The following is a 17,111-nucleotide window of genomic DNA, read 5'->3' on the forward strand; positions in this document are numbered from 1 at the left end:
TCACCTCCACTAGCTTTGTTTGTAGTGATGCTTTCTAAGGCCCACTTGACTTCACATTCCAGGATGTCTGGCTCTAGGTGAGAGATCACTCCATCCTGATTATCTTGGTCGTGAAGTTCTTTTCTGTACTGTTCTTCTGTGTATTCTTGCCATCTCTTCTTAATATCTTCTGCTTCTGTTAGGTCCATACCATTTCTGTCCTTTATCGAGTCCATCTCTGCATGAAATGTTCCCTTGGTATCTCTAATTTTCTTGACGAGATCTCTAGTCTTTCCCATTCTGTTGTTTTCCTCTGTTTCTTTGCATTGATCACTGAGGAAGGCTTTCTTATCTCTTCTTGCTATTCTTTGGAACTCTTTATTCAGATGCTTATATCTTTCCTTTTCTCCTTTGCTTTTTGCTTCTCTTCTTTTACAGCTATTTGTAAGGCCTCCTCAGATAGCCATTTTGCTTTTTTACATTTCTTTAAGAGGAGAGTGAAAAAGTTGGCTTAAATCTCAACATTCAGAAAACGAAGATCATGGCATCCGGTCCCATCATTTCATGGGAAATAGATAGGGAAACCGTGGAAACAGTGTCAGACTTTATTTTTTGGACTCCAAAATCACTGCAGATGGTGACTGCATCCATGAAATGAAAAGACCCTTACTCTTTGGACGGAAAGTTATGACCAACCTAGATAGCATATTCAAAAGCAGAGACATTACTTTGCCAACAAAGGTTCATCTAGTCAAGGCTATGGTTTTTCCTGTGGTCATGTATGGATGTGAGAGTTGGACTGTGAAGAAGGCTGATTGCCGAAGAAATGATGCTTTTGAACTGTGGTGTTGGAGAAGACTCTTGAGAGTCCCTTGGACTGCAAGCACATCCAACCAGTCCATCCTAAAGGAGATCAGCACAACATTGTAAAGCAATTTTCCTTCAACTAAAAAAAAAGTTAAAAAATAAGAAACATATTAAGCTTTTATTTTGTAGAAAGTTGCATATTAATTTTAATTTTTTTAAATGAATTTTGTTTTTTAGCACATTTAGAGAAAAATTTGAAGATAATATAGAATTCCGTATATTTTGAAATCAGTTCCTCTTTAATTCATTATATAGTTGTATTGCACTTTTGTTGTAATTAATAAACCAACATCAGTGTATTTTTAGTAACAAAAATCCATAGTTTATTCATGCTTCTTAATTGCTTTTACCTATGTCCTTTTTCTATTCTAGAATCCCTTTCAGGTTACCACATGACATTTAGATATCATGTCTCTTTAGGCTCCCCTTGGCTATTACAGACTTTCCTTGTCTTTGATGATCTTGATAGTTTTGAAAACTGCTACGTAGGTATATTTTAGAATATCCTTCATTGAGATATGTCTGACATTTTTCTCATGAGGAGATTGGAGTTGTAAATTAGGGGAGGATGACAGAGTGCAAATTTTATTACATCATATCAAGGGAACAAACTGTGAACATGACCTCACTGTTGATGTGACCTTTGCTCACTGAGGTGGTGGTTGTCAGGTTTTCCACTCGAAGATTACTCTTATTTTCCCTCTTCCATATGACTCTGTAATAATTTCTTTGGAAGGAAATCATTATGTGCAGTAAGTACTTAAGGAGTAAGGAGTCCCATCCCTTTAAGCAAGAGCATCTACATTATTTATTTAGAGTTTTTCTGCACAGGAGATTGTTTCATCTCCCTCATTTGCTAAAGTATTCAATCATTTTATACTACTGTGGACTCATGGGTATTTTATATTGGGGTTATAATTAATACTATTTATTTTCTGTGCTTTTTGCTGTTTAAATTGTCCCAGCTTTGGCCATTGGTAATTCCTTTACCTAGCTGACATACCTCTACAGTTTTAAGCACTTCTCCATTTTCTAGAACTACAAAAATCTCCAGGCTCTTCTTATGTATTTCCTACCCCTATTTTAGAATCAGCCGTTTTTTTTCAAGTAGCTAAGGTTTTATTTACTAGTAATGGAATTATAATTAAAAAATGGCCGCTAAGTAAGTTTTTTATTCTTTGCAAAAAAAAGTTAAAACGATTTTGAAAAAGACAATACAGGAGAACTCACATCACTTAACAACTTCCTATAAATTCATAATAATCAAGTAATTGGTGAAAGAAGGCAGATATTCAGATCAATGAAATAGGATAGAGTTTAGAAATAGATACAAGTGGTGAATAGATTTTTTCACAAAAGTGCCATGATAATTGAACAGAAGAGTACAATTTTCAAAAAATGGTGCTGAAATAACTAGATATCTTTTTGCAAAACATTTTTATAAAGAATTCAATCCATACTTTGCTCTATATACAAAATTAATGCAATGAAATATAGATATCAATGTAAACATGCAAAATACATAAAGAGAGAACTCTCAGAGCTCAATAATAAGAAAATGAACAACCCAATAAAAATAGGCAAGATATTTAATCAATCTTTACCATAGGAGATCATATGAAAGGATGGTGCACATCATTTATTGGTTCAGTTCAGTTCAGTCATTCAGTGGTGTCCAACTCTTTGCAACCCCATAAATTGAAGCACGCCAGGCCTCCCTGTCCATCACCACCTCCTGCAGTTTACTCAAACTCATGTCCATCAAGTCGGTGATGCCATCCAGCCATCTCATCCTCTGTCGTCCCCTTCTCCTCCTGCCCCCAATCCCTCCCAGCATCAGGGTCTTTTCCAATGAATCAACTCTTCGCATGAGATGGCCAGAGTACTGGAGTTTCAGCTTTACCATCATTCCTTCCAAAGAAATCCCAGGGCTGATCTCCTTCAGAATGGACTGGTTGGATCTCCTTGCAGTCCAAGGGACTCTCAAGAGTCTTCTCCAACACCACAGTTCAAAAGCATCAATTCTTCGGCGCTCAGCTTTCTTCACAGTCCAACTCTCACATTCATACCTGACTACTGGAAAAACGATAGCCTTGACTAGACGGACCTTGGTTGGCAAAGTAAGGTCTCTGCTTTTGAATATGCTGTCTAGGTTGGTCATAACTTTCCTTCCAAGGAGTAAGCGTCTTTTAATTTCATGGCTGCAATCACCATCTGCAGTGGTATTCGAGCCCAGAAAAATAAAGTCTGACACTGTTTCCACTATTTCCCCATCTATTCCCCATGAAGTGATGGGACCAGATGCCATGATCTTAGTATTCTGAATGTTGAGCTTTAAGCCAACTTTTCAACCTCCTCTTTCACTTTCATCAAGAGGCTTTTGAGTTCCTCTTCACTTTCTGCCATAAGGGTGGTATCGTAGCTGCATATCTGAGGTTATTGATATTTCTCCTGGCAACATTCATTAGAGATATACAAATATACCTTTATTATACTACACCTTTATTAAAATCAGTTTTTAATTTTTTCAATATTAAAGTTAGTAGGACACTAGCAAATGGAATTCTCATACACTGCTAATAGAATGCAAAATGGTACAGCCACTTTGCCATATGGAATCATACCCAGAAGTCTGGACTTGCCAGAGAGCGTTCAAGCTATTAGTTGTGGTAAAGATCACAAACACAGATCTATTTGTTTTCTGTTACTATACTGTCTTTCTGATAAAAAGTAAGAAATCAAACAAATGCATATACAATTGATACAGAATAATGACTTCACTTACTCTTGGCATTAAATCCCAGGTAAAATGTACATGGCTGTGACAACAGTTTGAAAGATTACTTACTAAATCTGTGTGAGTTGCAGAAATTGACTACACAGTCCTAAGTTTCATGAGAAGCACTGATACTTTCTCACTCTGCCAACCTGTGCTCATAACTGGTGTGATCTGGGATTTATGTTTGAAAGAGGCAGAAGTGGAGGGTCCACAATGTATCTCCATCAACCTAAAATATAGGTGCAGCCCATAACAAAGCATTCTGAAATGAGAGGTATACAGACTGGACTTCCAAGGGTCTGAGTTTTTATAAGGAAAAGTTGTTGCATGTGTCTTTGGTTGTTGTTTCATTAGGTAGCAAGACAAGCTACCTACTTCTCACAAATGAAGCGCCTGAATCTGGAACAGTCAGAAGCAGACATCTTTGTTGCTTTAATATATGCACAGTTTCCTTCGTTTGACTCTGTCCAATCACTTAAAATAAAATAAAGCATATAAATAATGTATCTGAATGCAAACATAAGAAATATTGGTTCAAAGTTAAGATATATATATTTTTTCTTTCCTTACAAGAAACTATCCCTTGGTGCCTAGCCTTTCGTAATGCATACTTTATAAGGATTATAGCAACAAGTTGCAAAGCCTCCCTCTCTATATATCCTCATTTTCTGAACTTAAATTCTTTGTATGTGTGTGTCTGTATGTACATGCAATGCTCATGTGTGTGCTCAGCCGCTAAGTTATGTCCTATTCTTTACCACCCCATGGACAGTAGCCTGCCAGCCTCCTCTGTTCATGGGATTTCCCAGGCAAGAATATTGCAGTGCATTGCCATTCTCCAGGGCATCTTCCTGATCCAGGGATCAAACCTGTGTCTCCTGCATTACCAGTGGATTCTTTACCACTGAGCCACCTGTATATGCCTACATATGTATGCATATTTGTCTATATATTGAAAGTGTGCATTTCCCTATATACTTTTCAAAATGTAAACTAGAATATGGAACTTATTATTTACTATCTATTCTAGAGACTTACGATTTTAGAAAAGGCATTGACTTATCTTCCCATGTCCATTGATTTCTGGTTCCTTTACGAGATAATCCAATCCAATAGAAATAGTATGATAGTCTGCTTTGAATGAAGTTCTGCAACAAAAAGAGATATATTCTATGAGAAAAATGTATTTTTATAATTCTGAAATGAAATAATAATCTTTTTAATATTTTTATTATTTTGAGTAACAAATAGTATAATGATCAATTTCATCCTGATTCTGTTCAAATGATAAAATAATAGAATCCTAGTTATATTTATTAAATATAGTAACATAAATGAGACACAAAATAACACTGTCTTAGCTGACCTGTCTTTTTTTTTTCAAGATTTTTTGGATGTAGATCATGTTTTGAGACTTCCCTGGTGGCTCAGACGGTTAAGCGTCTGTCTACAATGTAGGAGACCCGGGTTCGATCCCTGGGTCAGGAAGATCCCCTGGAGAAGGAAATGGCAATCCACTCCAGTACTATTGCCTGGAAAATCCCATTGACAGAGGAGCCTGGTAGGCTACAGTCCATGGGGTCACAAAGATGTTAAAGCTTTTATTGAATGTGTTGTAATATTGCTTCTGTTTTATGCTTTGGATTTTTAGCCGAGAGGTATGTGGGCTCTTAGCTGCATGACGAGGGATCACATCTGTACCTTGTGTGTTGAAAGGTAAAGTCTTAACCATTGGACCACTAGGGAAGTCTGTACCTATCTTATTTAATCTTCAGACTAAAATATCTAAATTTACTTTCAAAACTGATACTTGTAGCTCAAGGAAAAATTCTGAGCAAAATTGGTTGGTATTCTGAGGTCCAGGTGTGAGAGATGTGACGTTTTTACCAATGTCATTTAAATTGTTTTTCAAAAGTACTGTACTTATTTTTTGTGAAGTGAGCATCTTAAAGAAGTGGTCCTTATTCTACCAGATGAGATGTTTACATAGGTATCTGGAAATTACTTGATAAGTACAAATGTAACTGATGTTTATCTTGTAACTTAATTTTTACCACATTTATGCACATATATTGGGATTTCCCTGATGGCTAGTGGTAAAGAACCTGCCTGCTAATGAAGGTGATGAGGGTTTGATCTCTGGTTCTGGAAGATTCCCTGGAAAAGGAAATGGTCACCCACCCAAGTACTATTGCCTGAGAAATCCCATGGACAGAGGAGACTGGCAGGCTACAGTCCATGGGGTCACAGAAGAGTCGACATGACTTAGCAACTAAACAACAAACAACAGCAATGTACATATATTATCTCATGTGATCTTCCTAACATATGTTGGAAAGAAAATATAACATTTTATTACAAGCAAAGTAATGTGTAAAAGGGAACTGAAGAGAGAGTTTCTGACTATAAATTCTGTATTTCTCTATTCTGCATTAGTTTTTACCCTTAGTTTGTTTTTATTTTCCTTTATTTCTTTCACCATAGAGAATATGGCAAACACTTAGTCTCTCTACCCAGAAAAAAATTATGTACATACCATCTATTCATAAGATTTGACATTCAATTTCATGGTTTTCATAGATGGTCTTATTTCTTGATGGAGATATCCTACATAAAAGATTAGGGCTTCTAGACTCTAAAGCTAATTTTTGAGCCTTAATCTACTGGAATTTGAGCCTTAATCTACTAGAATGGAATTTGAGCCTTAATCTACTGGAATGGAATCCTCGAGGCAAGAATACTGGAGTGGGTTGCCATTCCCTTCTCCAGGGGATCTTGCTGACCGAGGGATCGAACCCAGATCTTCTGCATTGCAGGCAGATTCTTTATTGTCTGAGCCACCAGGGAAGCCCCTTGGAATAAAAAGGAAGTTAATTCAGATCTGCAAAGGTCTTCTTTTCGGGTTCAGATTTGCTCTGTTTTCTTGATGGTTTTCAAGTTCATATTTTTATGACTATTTATGAGTTGTTAAAAGCCAAAGATATGGGTGATTGTACTATTACAGATAATTGAGTTAGTCTTAGTGTCTGTGAAAGAATATTAAAAGATTCTTCTTAACTTGGAATGTAAGAACATATTTCTTGAAAGAATAATAGTAAGTTATTTCTCTATTCAAATCAAGGATATTGATAAGGATTATGAAATATTTAGTTCAATTTTCTTGGAAGTTAGTATGAGTTAAAATTTAATATGAGTTTGAATTAATTGATCTTCTATTTTAAATTCATCCTAAGTCTTCCTTTTACCATAATCTCAGTGGTATTGTACTTCTTGATTTTGTTGGAGGTAAAATGACTTTTTTTTTTCCAGAGGGAAGCTACATTTCCATGAAATTATCAGTATGAAAATATAATTATCTCTGATAAAATGAAATATTTTAAGCATAATTTTTTCCTAATTGTTTCATGTTTCCCTTTATATTTTCTCTACTGGAAAAGTTCTGACTGTGGATGAGTTAGATGAATTAAATGAAATTCTAATTTCATTTCTACTTGTATTTCTGACCTTAAGATGAGAACTGTCTAGATCTGAATCAACTTACAACTGTAAACTATGGACACTCAAATATTATCAAGCATTCAGATTTAGCTAACAGGACTTCCCCAGTGGTCAAGTTGTTAAGAATCTGTCTGCCAAAGCAGGGGACACAGCTTGGATCCCCAGTCCAGTAAGATTCCACATGCAACAGACAGCTAACCCTATGCACTACAACTACTGAGCCTGAGCTTTCGAGCCCATACTCCACAACAAGGGAAGTCACCTCCACAAGAAGCCCTGTCACCGCAGTTAGAGAAAGCCCATGGGTAGCGAGGAAGACCCAGCACAGCTTAAAAAAGAAAAAAATGATTTAGGCAACACCTAATGGCCAGATGGCCAGATGAATAAGATGAACACAGGGTGAGATGGAAAACAGAAATACGTCACCAGTTCTTCCTTATCTTCTATCTTAAGAAGTGTGGAGTCCATTTCCTTGCAGCTTTTTTTACTTTCTTCAAAGTTCTTCAATTCATCCAAAAAATAGTAACATTTCTGTCCACAACACGACCATTTACTTTTACATTTCTCTCCTTAAAAACAAAGATATTCCCCGGAGACCATTCAGTGTGTATCTTGAAAGGAATGCTCTGGAACTTAGCTACTGAGGAATCCTTTCTAGTCCTTGTAAAACCATTGATTTCGTGAGATGGCTGGATTTCATTTCCAAGTTCCTGGCCTTAGGGAGATGACTTACATCCCTCCAAATCTATGCATAAGACTATTAAAATTCTCTAGGAAATATGTCTTAGAAAATTGATGTTTTTTTCTCACAATCTCTACAGGTAGGAGTTCACAGGGGAAAACAACTTTGTATTCTCTGAAAGAAAGAAAGTGAAAGTCACTCAGTCATGTCTGACTCTTTGTGACCTGTGAGCTATACAGTACATGGAATTCTCCAGGCCAGAATACTGGAGTGGGTAGCCTTTCCCTTCTCCAGGGGATTTCCTCAACCCAGGGATCAAACCCAGGTCTCCCGCATTGCAGGTGGATTCTTTTCCAGCTGAGCCACAAGGGAAGCATTCTCTAGACTAAGTCAAATCTACAGGTACAGAGCTGATCTTAACCTAGCATTGATACACTAACCTAGCACCTAATCTACATACCCATATGAGAGCATATAATAATGATTAGAGAATGTGATAAAGGAGATGTAGAATTTTTTGGTAGAAAAAGTATTATTTTGAGAAATGGTGATTTAAAAGAATATATCATGTATACTGAAGAATCTAACTACTGGGAAAGATGAGTATTTTTTTCTGAAATTAAATAAAATGAAAGTTGGACTTCACAGTTGGCTGAGTCTAAAATAATGTCCAAATTGAGCAGGTTATCAATTGACTGAGAGAAGCAGAGAAGATACTTGTTGGTCTCAGTCTTTTATCTACATACCTCTATTAAGTGGTTTCTTTTTGAAAGTCATGATTTTAGATGCAGAATTTTCTTGCGTTCCATTGTCCAATGGAGGCTCTGGTAATCCACCCTGGAAAACTTTTACTGTACATTATTGAAGTGAAGTGAAAGTAGCTCAGTTGTGTCCGACCATGTGCGATCCCATGGCCTATACAGTCCACGGAATTCTCCAGGCCAGAATTCTGGAGTGGGTAGCCTTTCCCTTCTCCAGGGGATCTTCCCAACCCAGGGGTTGAACCCAGATCTCCTGAATTGCAGGTGGATTCTTTACCAGCTGAGCCACAAGGGAAGCCCAATAATACTGGAGTGGGTAGCCTATCCCTTCTCCAGGGGACCTTCCCAACCCAGGAATCAAAACAGGGTCTCCCGCATTATGGGCAGATTTTTTACCAGCTGAGCTCTCAGGGATATCAGTACATCATTAGCTCTAGGAAAACATAACATGGGGCAGACTAAAAGGCATACATTAAATTTTAAGATGTCAGTTAATGTTCAGGAGTTTTATTCCTGTGCTTTTTAGGGAGATAAGACTATAAAGGAAGACGCAAATTACATCATGAAAAAGCCTTCAGGGATGCTAAGGTAGTTGGATTTTTAAGGTAAAGCTTGTGATCTCAATGCCAGCAATGAGTAATCTGAAAATAGCATTTTTGCAGAAGTATTCACAACAGCCAAGATATGGAAACATCCTAGGTGTCCACTGACAGATGAATGGATAAAAAAGTTGTGCAGTACACACACACACATATATATGCACATACATACAATACAATACTCAGCCACAAGAAAGAAGGAAATTCTGCCATTTGCAACCACATAGATGAACTTTAAGGACATTATACTAAATGAAATAAGTCAGACAAAGACAAGTATTTATGCTGTCACTTATTTGTGGAATCTAAAAAACTGAACTCATAGAAGCAGAGAGCAGAATAGTAGGTTCTAGGTGTTGGGGAGCAGAGAAGGAGTAGAAATGTTCAAAGGGTACATAATTTCAGTTATAAAATAAATACATGATGAGTATCTAATATACAGGATTGTGACTGTAATTTAAAATATTGTATTCAATACTTGAATGTTGCTGAGAAGATCTTAAATATTGTCACCACAAGAAAGAAATGGTAATTATGTGGCTGGTGGTAATTACTTTACAATATATGTGTATAAAATGAACGCATTTTATACCTTCAACATACACAGTGTTATATGTCAATTATAGCTCAATAAAGTTGGAAAAAATAAAAACAAGAAAAATGTTCCATTTAAAGTAGACCAAAAATAATTAATATCCAGAAATATATTTAACTAATATGTGCAAAACATATACTTTAAAAACAAAATTGTTAAAAATCAAAGGATAAATAAATGGATGGAAAGATATATCGTATTTCCCTTATGTCACATGTGAAAATTAACTGAAAATGGATGAAGCACAAACATTAAGAAGAAAAAAAAATGCTTTAGATAGGATAGGTGAAAGTTGTGATCCTAGATTAGGCAATGGTTTCTTAGATATGATACTAAAAACCTCTGTTTTCGAATAACAATATTTTTTATATCTTATAGCAGGATAAAATTAGAGTCAATTGCCTATAATGGATATGGTGATCATATGGCTGCATAGGGAGAAAGCATCTCTTATAATGATTATTTAGGAATATTTGTTGCCTGATTTTATAATTTATGTTCTACCCCAAAATCTGTTTCTATCTTCACTAGCCTAAGAGAGAGACAAAACACAAACTATATTTATATTAGAAGTTGGAAATCATTATGTACCTTTCTGGAGCTTTGTTACCAGAGAGGACTTATTCTGTTCTGATATTTGGGTACCTAGAAAAAAATGGAAGTAATCTTCTAAAATATTAACATTGATTTAAATAAATCATAATAATTTTAGATTTTAGTTTAAACATGGTGTTTTTAGGATTTAGAATGATCTGGAAAAAAATGCTTTAAGAATAATTAATAAGGTAATGAAGACTGGGGTGTGTATATTTAATAAACCTTAGAGAAGAGACTCCACCACCTCTTACAATACTTGGTTCAAGAAATCTCAAGAATTAATTTGTTTTTCTCAATAAGGTGTTTCAATTTGTTAAAGTATATCTTTGAGTTATGAAATCAGAAAATATCTATGTATATATTTAATTTTCCCTACAATCATTCTGTAATTTATATTTTGCTCAACTCACAATAACCATTCAATACTTAGGCTAAATGCACACATTAAAATAAGAGTTCTATTCCATAATAATATGACATTTTAGAGGCACCGAAAAACATTAAAATGAAAGGTTCAATCATAATCTTTCAAAACTTGACTTACGTGGAATAGAAGTTATCACTCTCACTATAGTATACATCAAGACAAAACAGACGATTCCCAGGATCACAACAATGAGCTTCTCTCGAGCTGATGGTGAATCTGCAGGGAGAGAAAAGGAAACACTGAGAAAGGAGTGATGGAGACAGTTATTTTAGAAGAACAAAAGATCCCAAATCCATGAGAATTCAAAGACATCAACTTGGACCCCAAAACAATATCTACCATTGCAATCCTCCTCTCAGAATATACCATTCCTTTTTCAGCGAATATAAGGCTTCACAAGTTGTAGATCAAAGACTACAAATTATAGCGATGCCTGGGTAGGTAGTCCTAGAGGAGGGCATGGCAACCTTCTCCAGCATTCATGCCTGGAGAATCCCCATGGACAGAGGAGCCTGGTGGGCTACAGTCCATGGGGTGGCAAAGAGTTGGACACAACTGAGCGACTAAGCACAGCACAGCACATATGTCATATTAGAATATTGTATTTCAAACTCCAGCTCTAAGTCTCATTAATAAAAACATGTAAGCGGGTAAATGCTTTACACTTGCAGGGGTAGTTCCTGTCATTCCATTGACATAATGAAAGGCAATTTGAAAGTTTAATCCCATGTAGGTTTTCTCCTGCTCAGCTGCTAAAATTGATCTTTTCAGGATCTTACCTCTCATTTGCTGTCTCTTGGTGTCCTTAACCAGACTCGGTTCTGAGTAGCTTTCCTTTCGGTTCTTCATCTCTGTGGCTGTTTAATGTCAAGGATGTTGCTCTATGGAAACTTCACATAAGTAGTTAATAAATGGTGTATAAAATCACAAGAAACCTTAAAAGGTTAAACTGGGTGATGTGTGACATAAGTTAACAGCACTCATTTAGCAGCTGAGCAAATCCAAGTTTGGTTCTCATTTTAGTAGACCTTTAGACAACTGTTTCATGGTAGAGTAAGTAGTTTTAAAGAAACTATTTGGTGTTTAATAACCAAGAGTGGTGGGAATGGGTGGGAGGTGAGAGGGAAACTCAAAGGAGTGGACATATGTACACCTATGGTTAATTTATGCTGATGTATGACAGAAATCAAACCAATATTGTAAACCAGTCATCAATCAGTTAAAAACAAATAATTCTCTGACATAATGTTACTTGTTTATTGGAACAATGAAAATTAGCAGGTTACTGAAAATGTTCATGAATAGTAATATCCTGATGAATTGAAAGTCAAAATTCACAGAAACACTTGAAAATTGTTATAATATCTTTGTTCAAATTAAAGTCCATATTGGAAAAACATGCACTAATTATATAGGTAAGTTTAAACTCCATTAAAAGTTAAAGACAGCTTTCTCTGATGAGGGAATAACAGTATTGGCATATATGGTACACTCTGCATTAAACTACTTTAATTGGGACATTCATTAATGAAAAGGGAATGAGATGCCATCAAATAATTGTATTTTGAGTGATTGTAGAGCTCAAAGAAATCATTAAAAAATTAAAGAAATATTTTACATGTTAAAAATGGTACATGACATATTAAATTCTCCAAAAGTTTTTATCATATAAAGACAAAACAATGTTAAAATGACATTAAATACTTATTTTACATGAGTAATTGACAATTGACAATGGCTAAGATAGGAAATCACAAAATGGTAAGGAAAAGCGTACATCATTTAAGGAAGAACAATGTTGGTACAAACTTCCAGGAAGATCCTGAGGCTGTTAAGTCAATGAGGGAAGCTTTAGTTGTATCAGCAATTATAAGAAGTCAATAATGTGCCTTAATAATTCAGTCAATGGATTCTGTAGTCAGTGCAATCTACAATTAATTCTGGCTTTGAAATTTACAATGTATGACCTTTAAAAATTATTTAGTATTTAGCAAATGAATTTACTAATCTAAAATGAGAATAAAAATATGTATGATATAAAGCATGTAAAACACCTAATATTAAATTTGACTTTTATTTTATTTCTTATTTTAATACAGTTGCCATGGTATTATTCATATTAGGCAATATAATTTATTAGACAGAAATCTCTGTGTTAGTGTGTTTTATCTTTTTTCAAATTTATGACCAAGTTTTTATAAAGCATTTGATAGTATATAATTGAGGTAATCCAGCATTTTACTGGAGGTACCATATTCTGATTTTTACTTTAATTAGACCAGTGAAGAATTTTATTGGCCATTCACAATTCTATGAATCCATTTTAAGAACCTATTTTTAAGGGCTGAGTTAAATATTTAATACTATATCTAATTATATGTCTATTGATGACAATATACAATGTTAACTGTCCCTTGTCCTGATGCTTCTGATACTTCATCTTAAATTGGATTGATTAACAAACTCAGTTATACATGAAAGTTTTCCCTTGAAAACGTCTGCAGGCAAGAATTTGAACATTTTAAGAAATCTTCCTCAATACTTCATATTTTATTCTTATTTTCTCCCCAAATTAAAATACCCAAATATCAAATACAGATACCAATATCTCTTTAGTTTGTTTGCTTAGCAATTGTCCCTAAGTTGAACCACATTGGCATTTGTAATCTCCTGGTAAATGAGATAAGGTATTAGGAAGGAGAGGGAAACACATACCTTCTACAGGCCAGAGTCCTGCCTCTTCTCGTGAGTGGCCAGGTTACTGTGAAAATCAAACAATGTCTGTGGTCTTCACAGACTGCCCTGTGAAGGCCCAGAGTGAAACAATAGTGGAAAAAGTACATTCTTATCACCGTGTCACCGAAACAGGAAATTCTTACCCTTGGGTATTTTGAAGATAGTTTATCTTCACAACTCCAGAATATAGGAGACTTTGGATATGTAGTGTATCAGTTAGTTTGTTCTTTGGTGAGTTCTTCTGAGAATTGATTTCACTTTTTAAAAGATATAGGGGGACAAAGGACATGATCCCCCTGCTGTTAAGTTGCTTTCACTTCATTCCTCAATGCTGAACATCTAGTCCTTGTCAAGAGTACTTCAATGTTTAAGTTTTACTTTTAGATAAGTTTGCTAAATCTAGGCATTATTTATTTCTTTTACTTATAATCTCCTTGTGTCATTTCTATTATAATGGAGGAAATCATAATTCCCTTAACAGTACATATTTAAGGATACTTGTCCCTAATTCAGAAGAGTTACTACATTTTAAAATTTTTTAACTGCCATCTAATTTTTGGCTTTCTAAAATCTATAAAAATGGAATATAAATCTGTAGTTATATACCAATTTATTGTTGTTGTTCAGTCGTGAAGCCATGTCTGACTCTTTGTGACTCTGTGGACTTCAGCAGGCAAAGCTTCCCTTTTACAATCTCCCTGAGTTTGTTTAATTCACATCCAGTGACGGGCTTCCCTGGTGGCTCAGATGGTAAAGAATCTGCTTGTGATGCAACAGACCTAGGTTCAATCCCTGGCTGAGGAAGATCCCCTGGAAAAAGAAATGGCAACCCGCTCCAGGATTCTTGCCTGGAAAATTCCATGGAGAGAGGAGCCTAGCGGGGCTACTGTCCATGGGGTCACGGAATCAGACATGACTGAAAATACTGAGCACACCCACGACTACATGTCCATTGAGTCAGTGAGGTCATCCAGTCACATATTCCTCTGTGGCCCTCTTCTCCTCTTGCATTGAATCTTTTCCAGCATCAGGATCTTTTCCAATGAGTCAGCTCTTTACATCAGGTGGCCAAAGTATTGGAGCTTCGGTTTCAGCATCAGTCCTTCACATGAATACTCAGGGTTTATTTCCTTTAGGGTTGACTGGCTTGATCTCCTTGCTGTCCAAGGGACTCTCTCCAGGACCATAGCTGGAAAACATCAATTCTTTGGCATTCAGCCTTTATGGTTCAACTCTCAAATCCATACATGACTACTGGAAAACCATAGCTTTGATTATATGGATGTTTGTCAGCAAAATGATATATCTGCTTTTTAATATGCTATCTAATTTTGTCATAGCTTTACTTCCAAGGAGCAAGCGCTTTTCAATTTCATGGCTGCAGTCATTGTAGACAGTGATTTTGGAGCCCAAGAAAATGAAATTTGACACTGTTTCCACTTTTTCTCCGTCTATTTGCTATGAAGTGATGGGATTGGATGCCATGATCTCTGTTTTTTGATTGTTGAACTTTAAGCCATCTTTTTCATTCTCCTGTTTCACCTGCATCAAGAGGCTCTTTAGTTCCTCTTCACTTTCTGTCATTAAGTGGTATCATCTGCTATCTGAGGTTGTTGATATCTCTCGCTGCAATCTTAATTGCATCTTGTGAGTCATCCAGCCAGCACTTCATATGATGTACTCTGCATATAATTTAAATAAGCAGGGTAACAATATCCAGCCTTGAAGTATTCCTTTCCAAAGTTTGAACCAACCTGCCATTCTGTTGTTCCACGTCCTGTTCTACTGTTGCTTCTTGACCTGCATGCAGATTTCTCAGGAGGCAGCTAAATTGGTCTGGTATTCCCATCTCTTTAAGAATATTCCACAGGTGGCTGTGATCCACACAGTCAAAGGCTTTAGCAGAGTTGATGAGGCAAAAGTAGATTTTTTTCTGGAGTTCCCTGGCTTTCTCTATGATTCAATGGATATTGGCAATGTGATCATCTGCCTTCTCTGAATCCAGCCTGAATATCTGGAAGTTTTCTGTTCATGTACTGCTGAAGCTTAGCTTCAAGAATTTTGAGCATAATCTTGATAGCATGTGAAATGAGTGCAATTGTAGGATAATTTGAACATTATTTGGCATTGCCTTTCTCTGGGATTGGAATGAAAACTGCCCTTTTCCAGTCCTGTGGCCACTGCTGAGTTTTCCAGTTTGCTGGTATATTGAGTGCAGCACTTTAACAGCATTATTCTTTAGGATTTGGAATAGTTCAGCTGGCATTACACCACATCCACTACCTTGTTTTTAGTAAGGCTTCCTAAGGACCAGTTGACTACACACTTCAGAATGTCTGGCTCTAAGTGAATGACCACACCACTGTGGTTATCTGGGTCATTAACAGGTCAGTTTTCTGTACAGGTCAGTTCAGTTCAGTTCAGTCGCTCAGTCGTGTCCGACTCTTTGTGACCCCATGAATCGGAGCACGCCAGGCCTCCCTGTCCATCACCAACTCCCAGAGTTCACTGAGACTCAAATCCATCGAGTCAGTGATGCCATCCAGCCATCTCATCTTCTGTCATCCCCTTCTCCTCCTGCCCTCAATCCCTCCCAGCATCAGAGTCTTTTCCAATGAGTCAACTCTTCGCATGAGGTGGCCAAAGTACTGGAGTTTCAGCTTTAGCATCATTCCTTCCAAAGAAATCCCAGGGCTGATCTCCTTCAGAATGGACTGGTTGGATCTCCTTGCAGTCCAAGGGACTCTCAAGAGTCTTCTCCAACACCACAGTTCAAAAGCATCAATTCTTCGGCACTCAGCCTTCTTCACAGTCCAACTCTTACATCCATACATGACCACAGGAAAAACCATAGCCTTAATTAAACAGACCTTTGTTGGCAAAGTAATGTCCCTACTTTTGAATACGCTATGTAGGTTGGACATAACTTTCTTTCCAAGGATTAAGCCTCTTTTACATGGCTGTAGTCATAGGTATTCTGGGTATTTTTGCCACCTGGTAGGCTGCAGTCCATGGGGTTGCTAAGAGGTGGACCTGACTGAGCGACTTCACTTTTACTTTTCATTTCATGCATTGGAGAAGAAATGGCAACCCACTCCAGTGTTCTTGCCTGGAGAATCCCAGGGACAGGGGAGCCTGGTGGGCTGCCGTCTATGGGGTGGCACAGATTCGGACACGACTGAAGTGACTTAGCAGCAGTAGCAGCAGAATGGTTAGTCCACCTAGAGCCAAGATAAATACTCAAAATACTAAGAGTATTTTGAATTTACTGTTTATTATATAAAATGTGTTTGTGACTAAAATCTAAAATGGCAGTACCTAGTGACCTAAGAAATATAGATAAATTACATATCCATAGTAAGTGCAATATTATCCTTCTAACAAGATGCTAGATGGATTCATTTCTCGGAAGTTTTTTAAATGGAGGGAAATTGCCAAAATTACGAAATAACTCTGTGTAAAGGAAACATTTTAAGGTCTTATAATGAAGAAACTCTTATTGTAGTTGAAAATTTGGAAATGCAGAAAGGAAAGAAGAATTGAAGAAAAGAACTTTTGTGGATATATCCAAATAGATATTGACAGGTAAAA

The 17,111-nt window shown here is 36.4% G+C and overlaps 1 protein-coding gene across 2 annotated transcripts; it reads right to left on the bottom strand.

Moving 5' to 3' along the window:
* Positions 1–1,998: 1,998 nt before the first annotated feature.
* On the bottom strand, positions 1,999–15,618 carry LOC101905165 (killer cell lectin-like receptor 2). 2 transcript variants are annotated; one of them, XM_059887066.1, is made up of 8 exons: positions 13,500–15,618; positions 11,564–11,674; positions 10,902–11,000; positions 10,352–10,405; positions 8,552–8,656; positions 7,550–7,692; positions 4,664–4,773; positions 1,999–2,922 (listed from the first exon to the last, which is right to left on the bottom strand). In XM_059887066.1, exons 2-8 carry the CDS (start codon positions 11,631–11,633, stop codon positions 2,910–2,912), a joined length of 594 nt encoding a protein of 197 aa, XP_059743049.1. In that variant the 5' UTR covers positions 11,634–11,674; positions 13,500–15,618; the 3' UTR covers positions 1,999–2,909. The 2 variants fall into 2 exon arrangements, with proteins under 2 accessions (XP_059743049.1, XP_024848402.1); XM_024992634.2 differs by having other exon boundaries at positions 1,999–4,099; positions 13,500–15,608.
* Between the last annotated feature and the right edge of the window lie 1,493 nt (positions 15,619–17,111).

The sequence above is a fragment of the Bos taurus genome, chromosome 5, assembly GCF_002263795.3.
Source record: "Bos taurus isolate L1 Dominette 01449 registration number 42190680 breed Hereford chromosome 5, ARS-UCD2.0, whole genome shotgun sequence".
In the NCBI taxonomy this organism is placed as follows: Eukaryota; Metazoa; Chordata; class Mammalia; order Artiodactyla; family Bovidae; genus Bos; species Bos taurus.

What these genes read in the sequence shown, in the direction of transcription:
- LOC101905165 (XM_024992634.2), bottom strand. Translation starts at nt 11,633, where the DNA reads ATGAAGAACCGAAAGGAAAGCTACTCAGAACCGAGTCTGGTTAAGGAC. An exon ending in CAAGAGACAGCAAATGAGAG is followed by an intron (nt 11,001 to 11,563) that starts GTAAGATCCTGA and finishes CTCTCCCTGCAG; the next exon opens with ATTCACCATCAGCTCGAGAG. An exon ending in AAAGAAACCACTTAATAGAG is followed by an intron (nt 7,693 to 8,551) that starts GTATGTAGATAA and finishes TTTGTTTTTAAG; the next exon opens with GAGAGAAATGTAAAAGTAAA.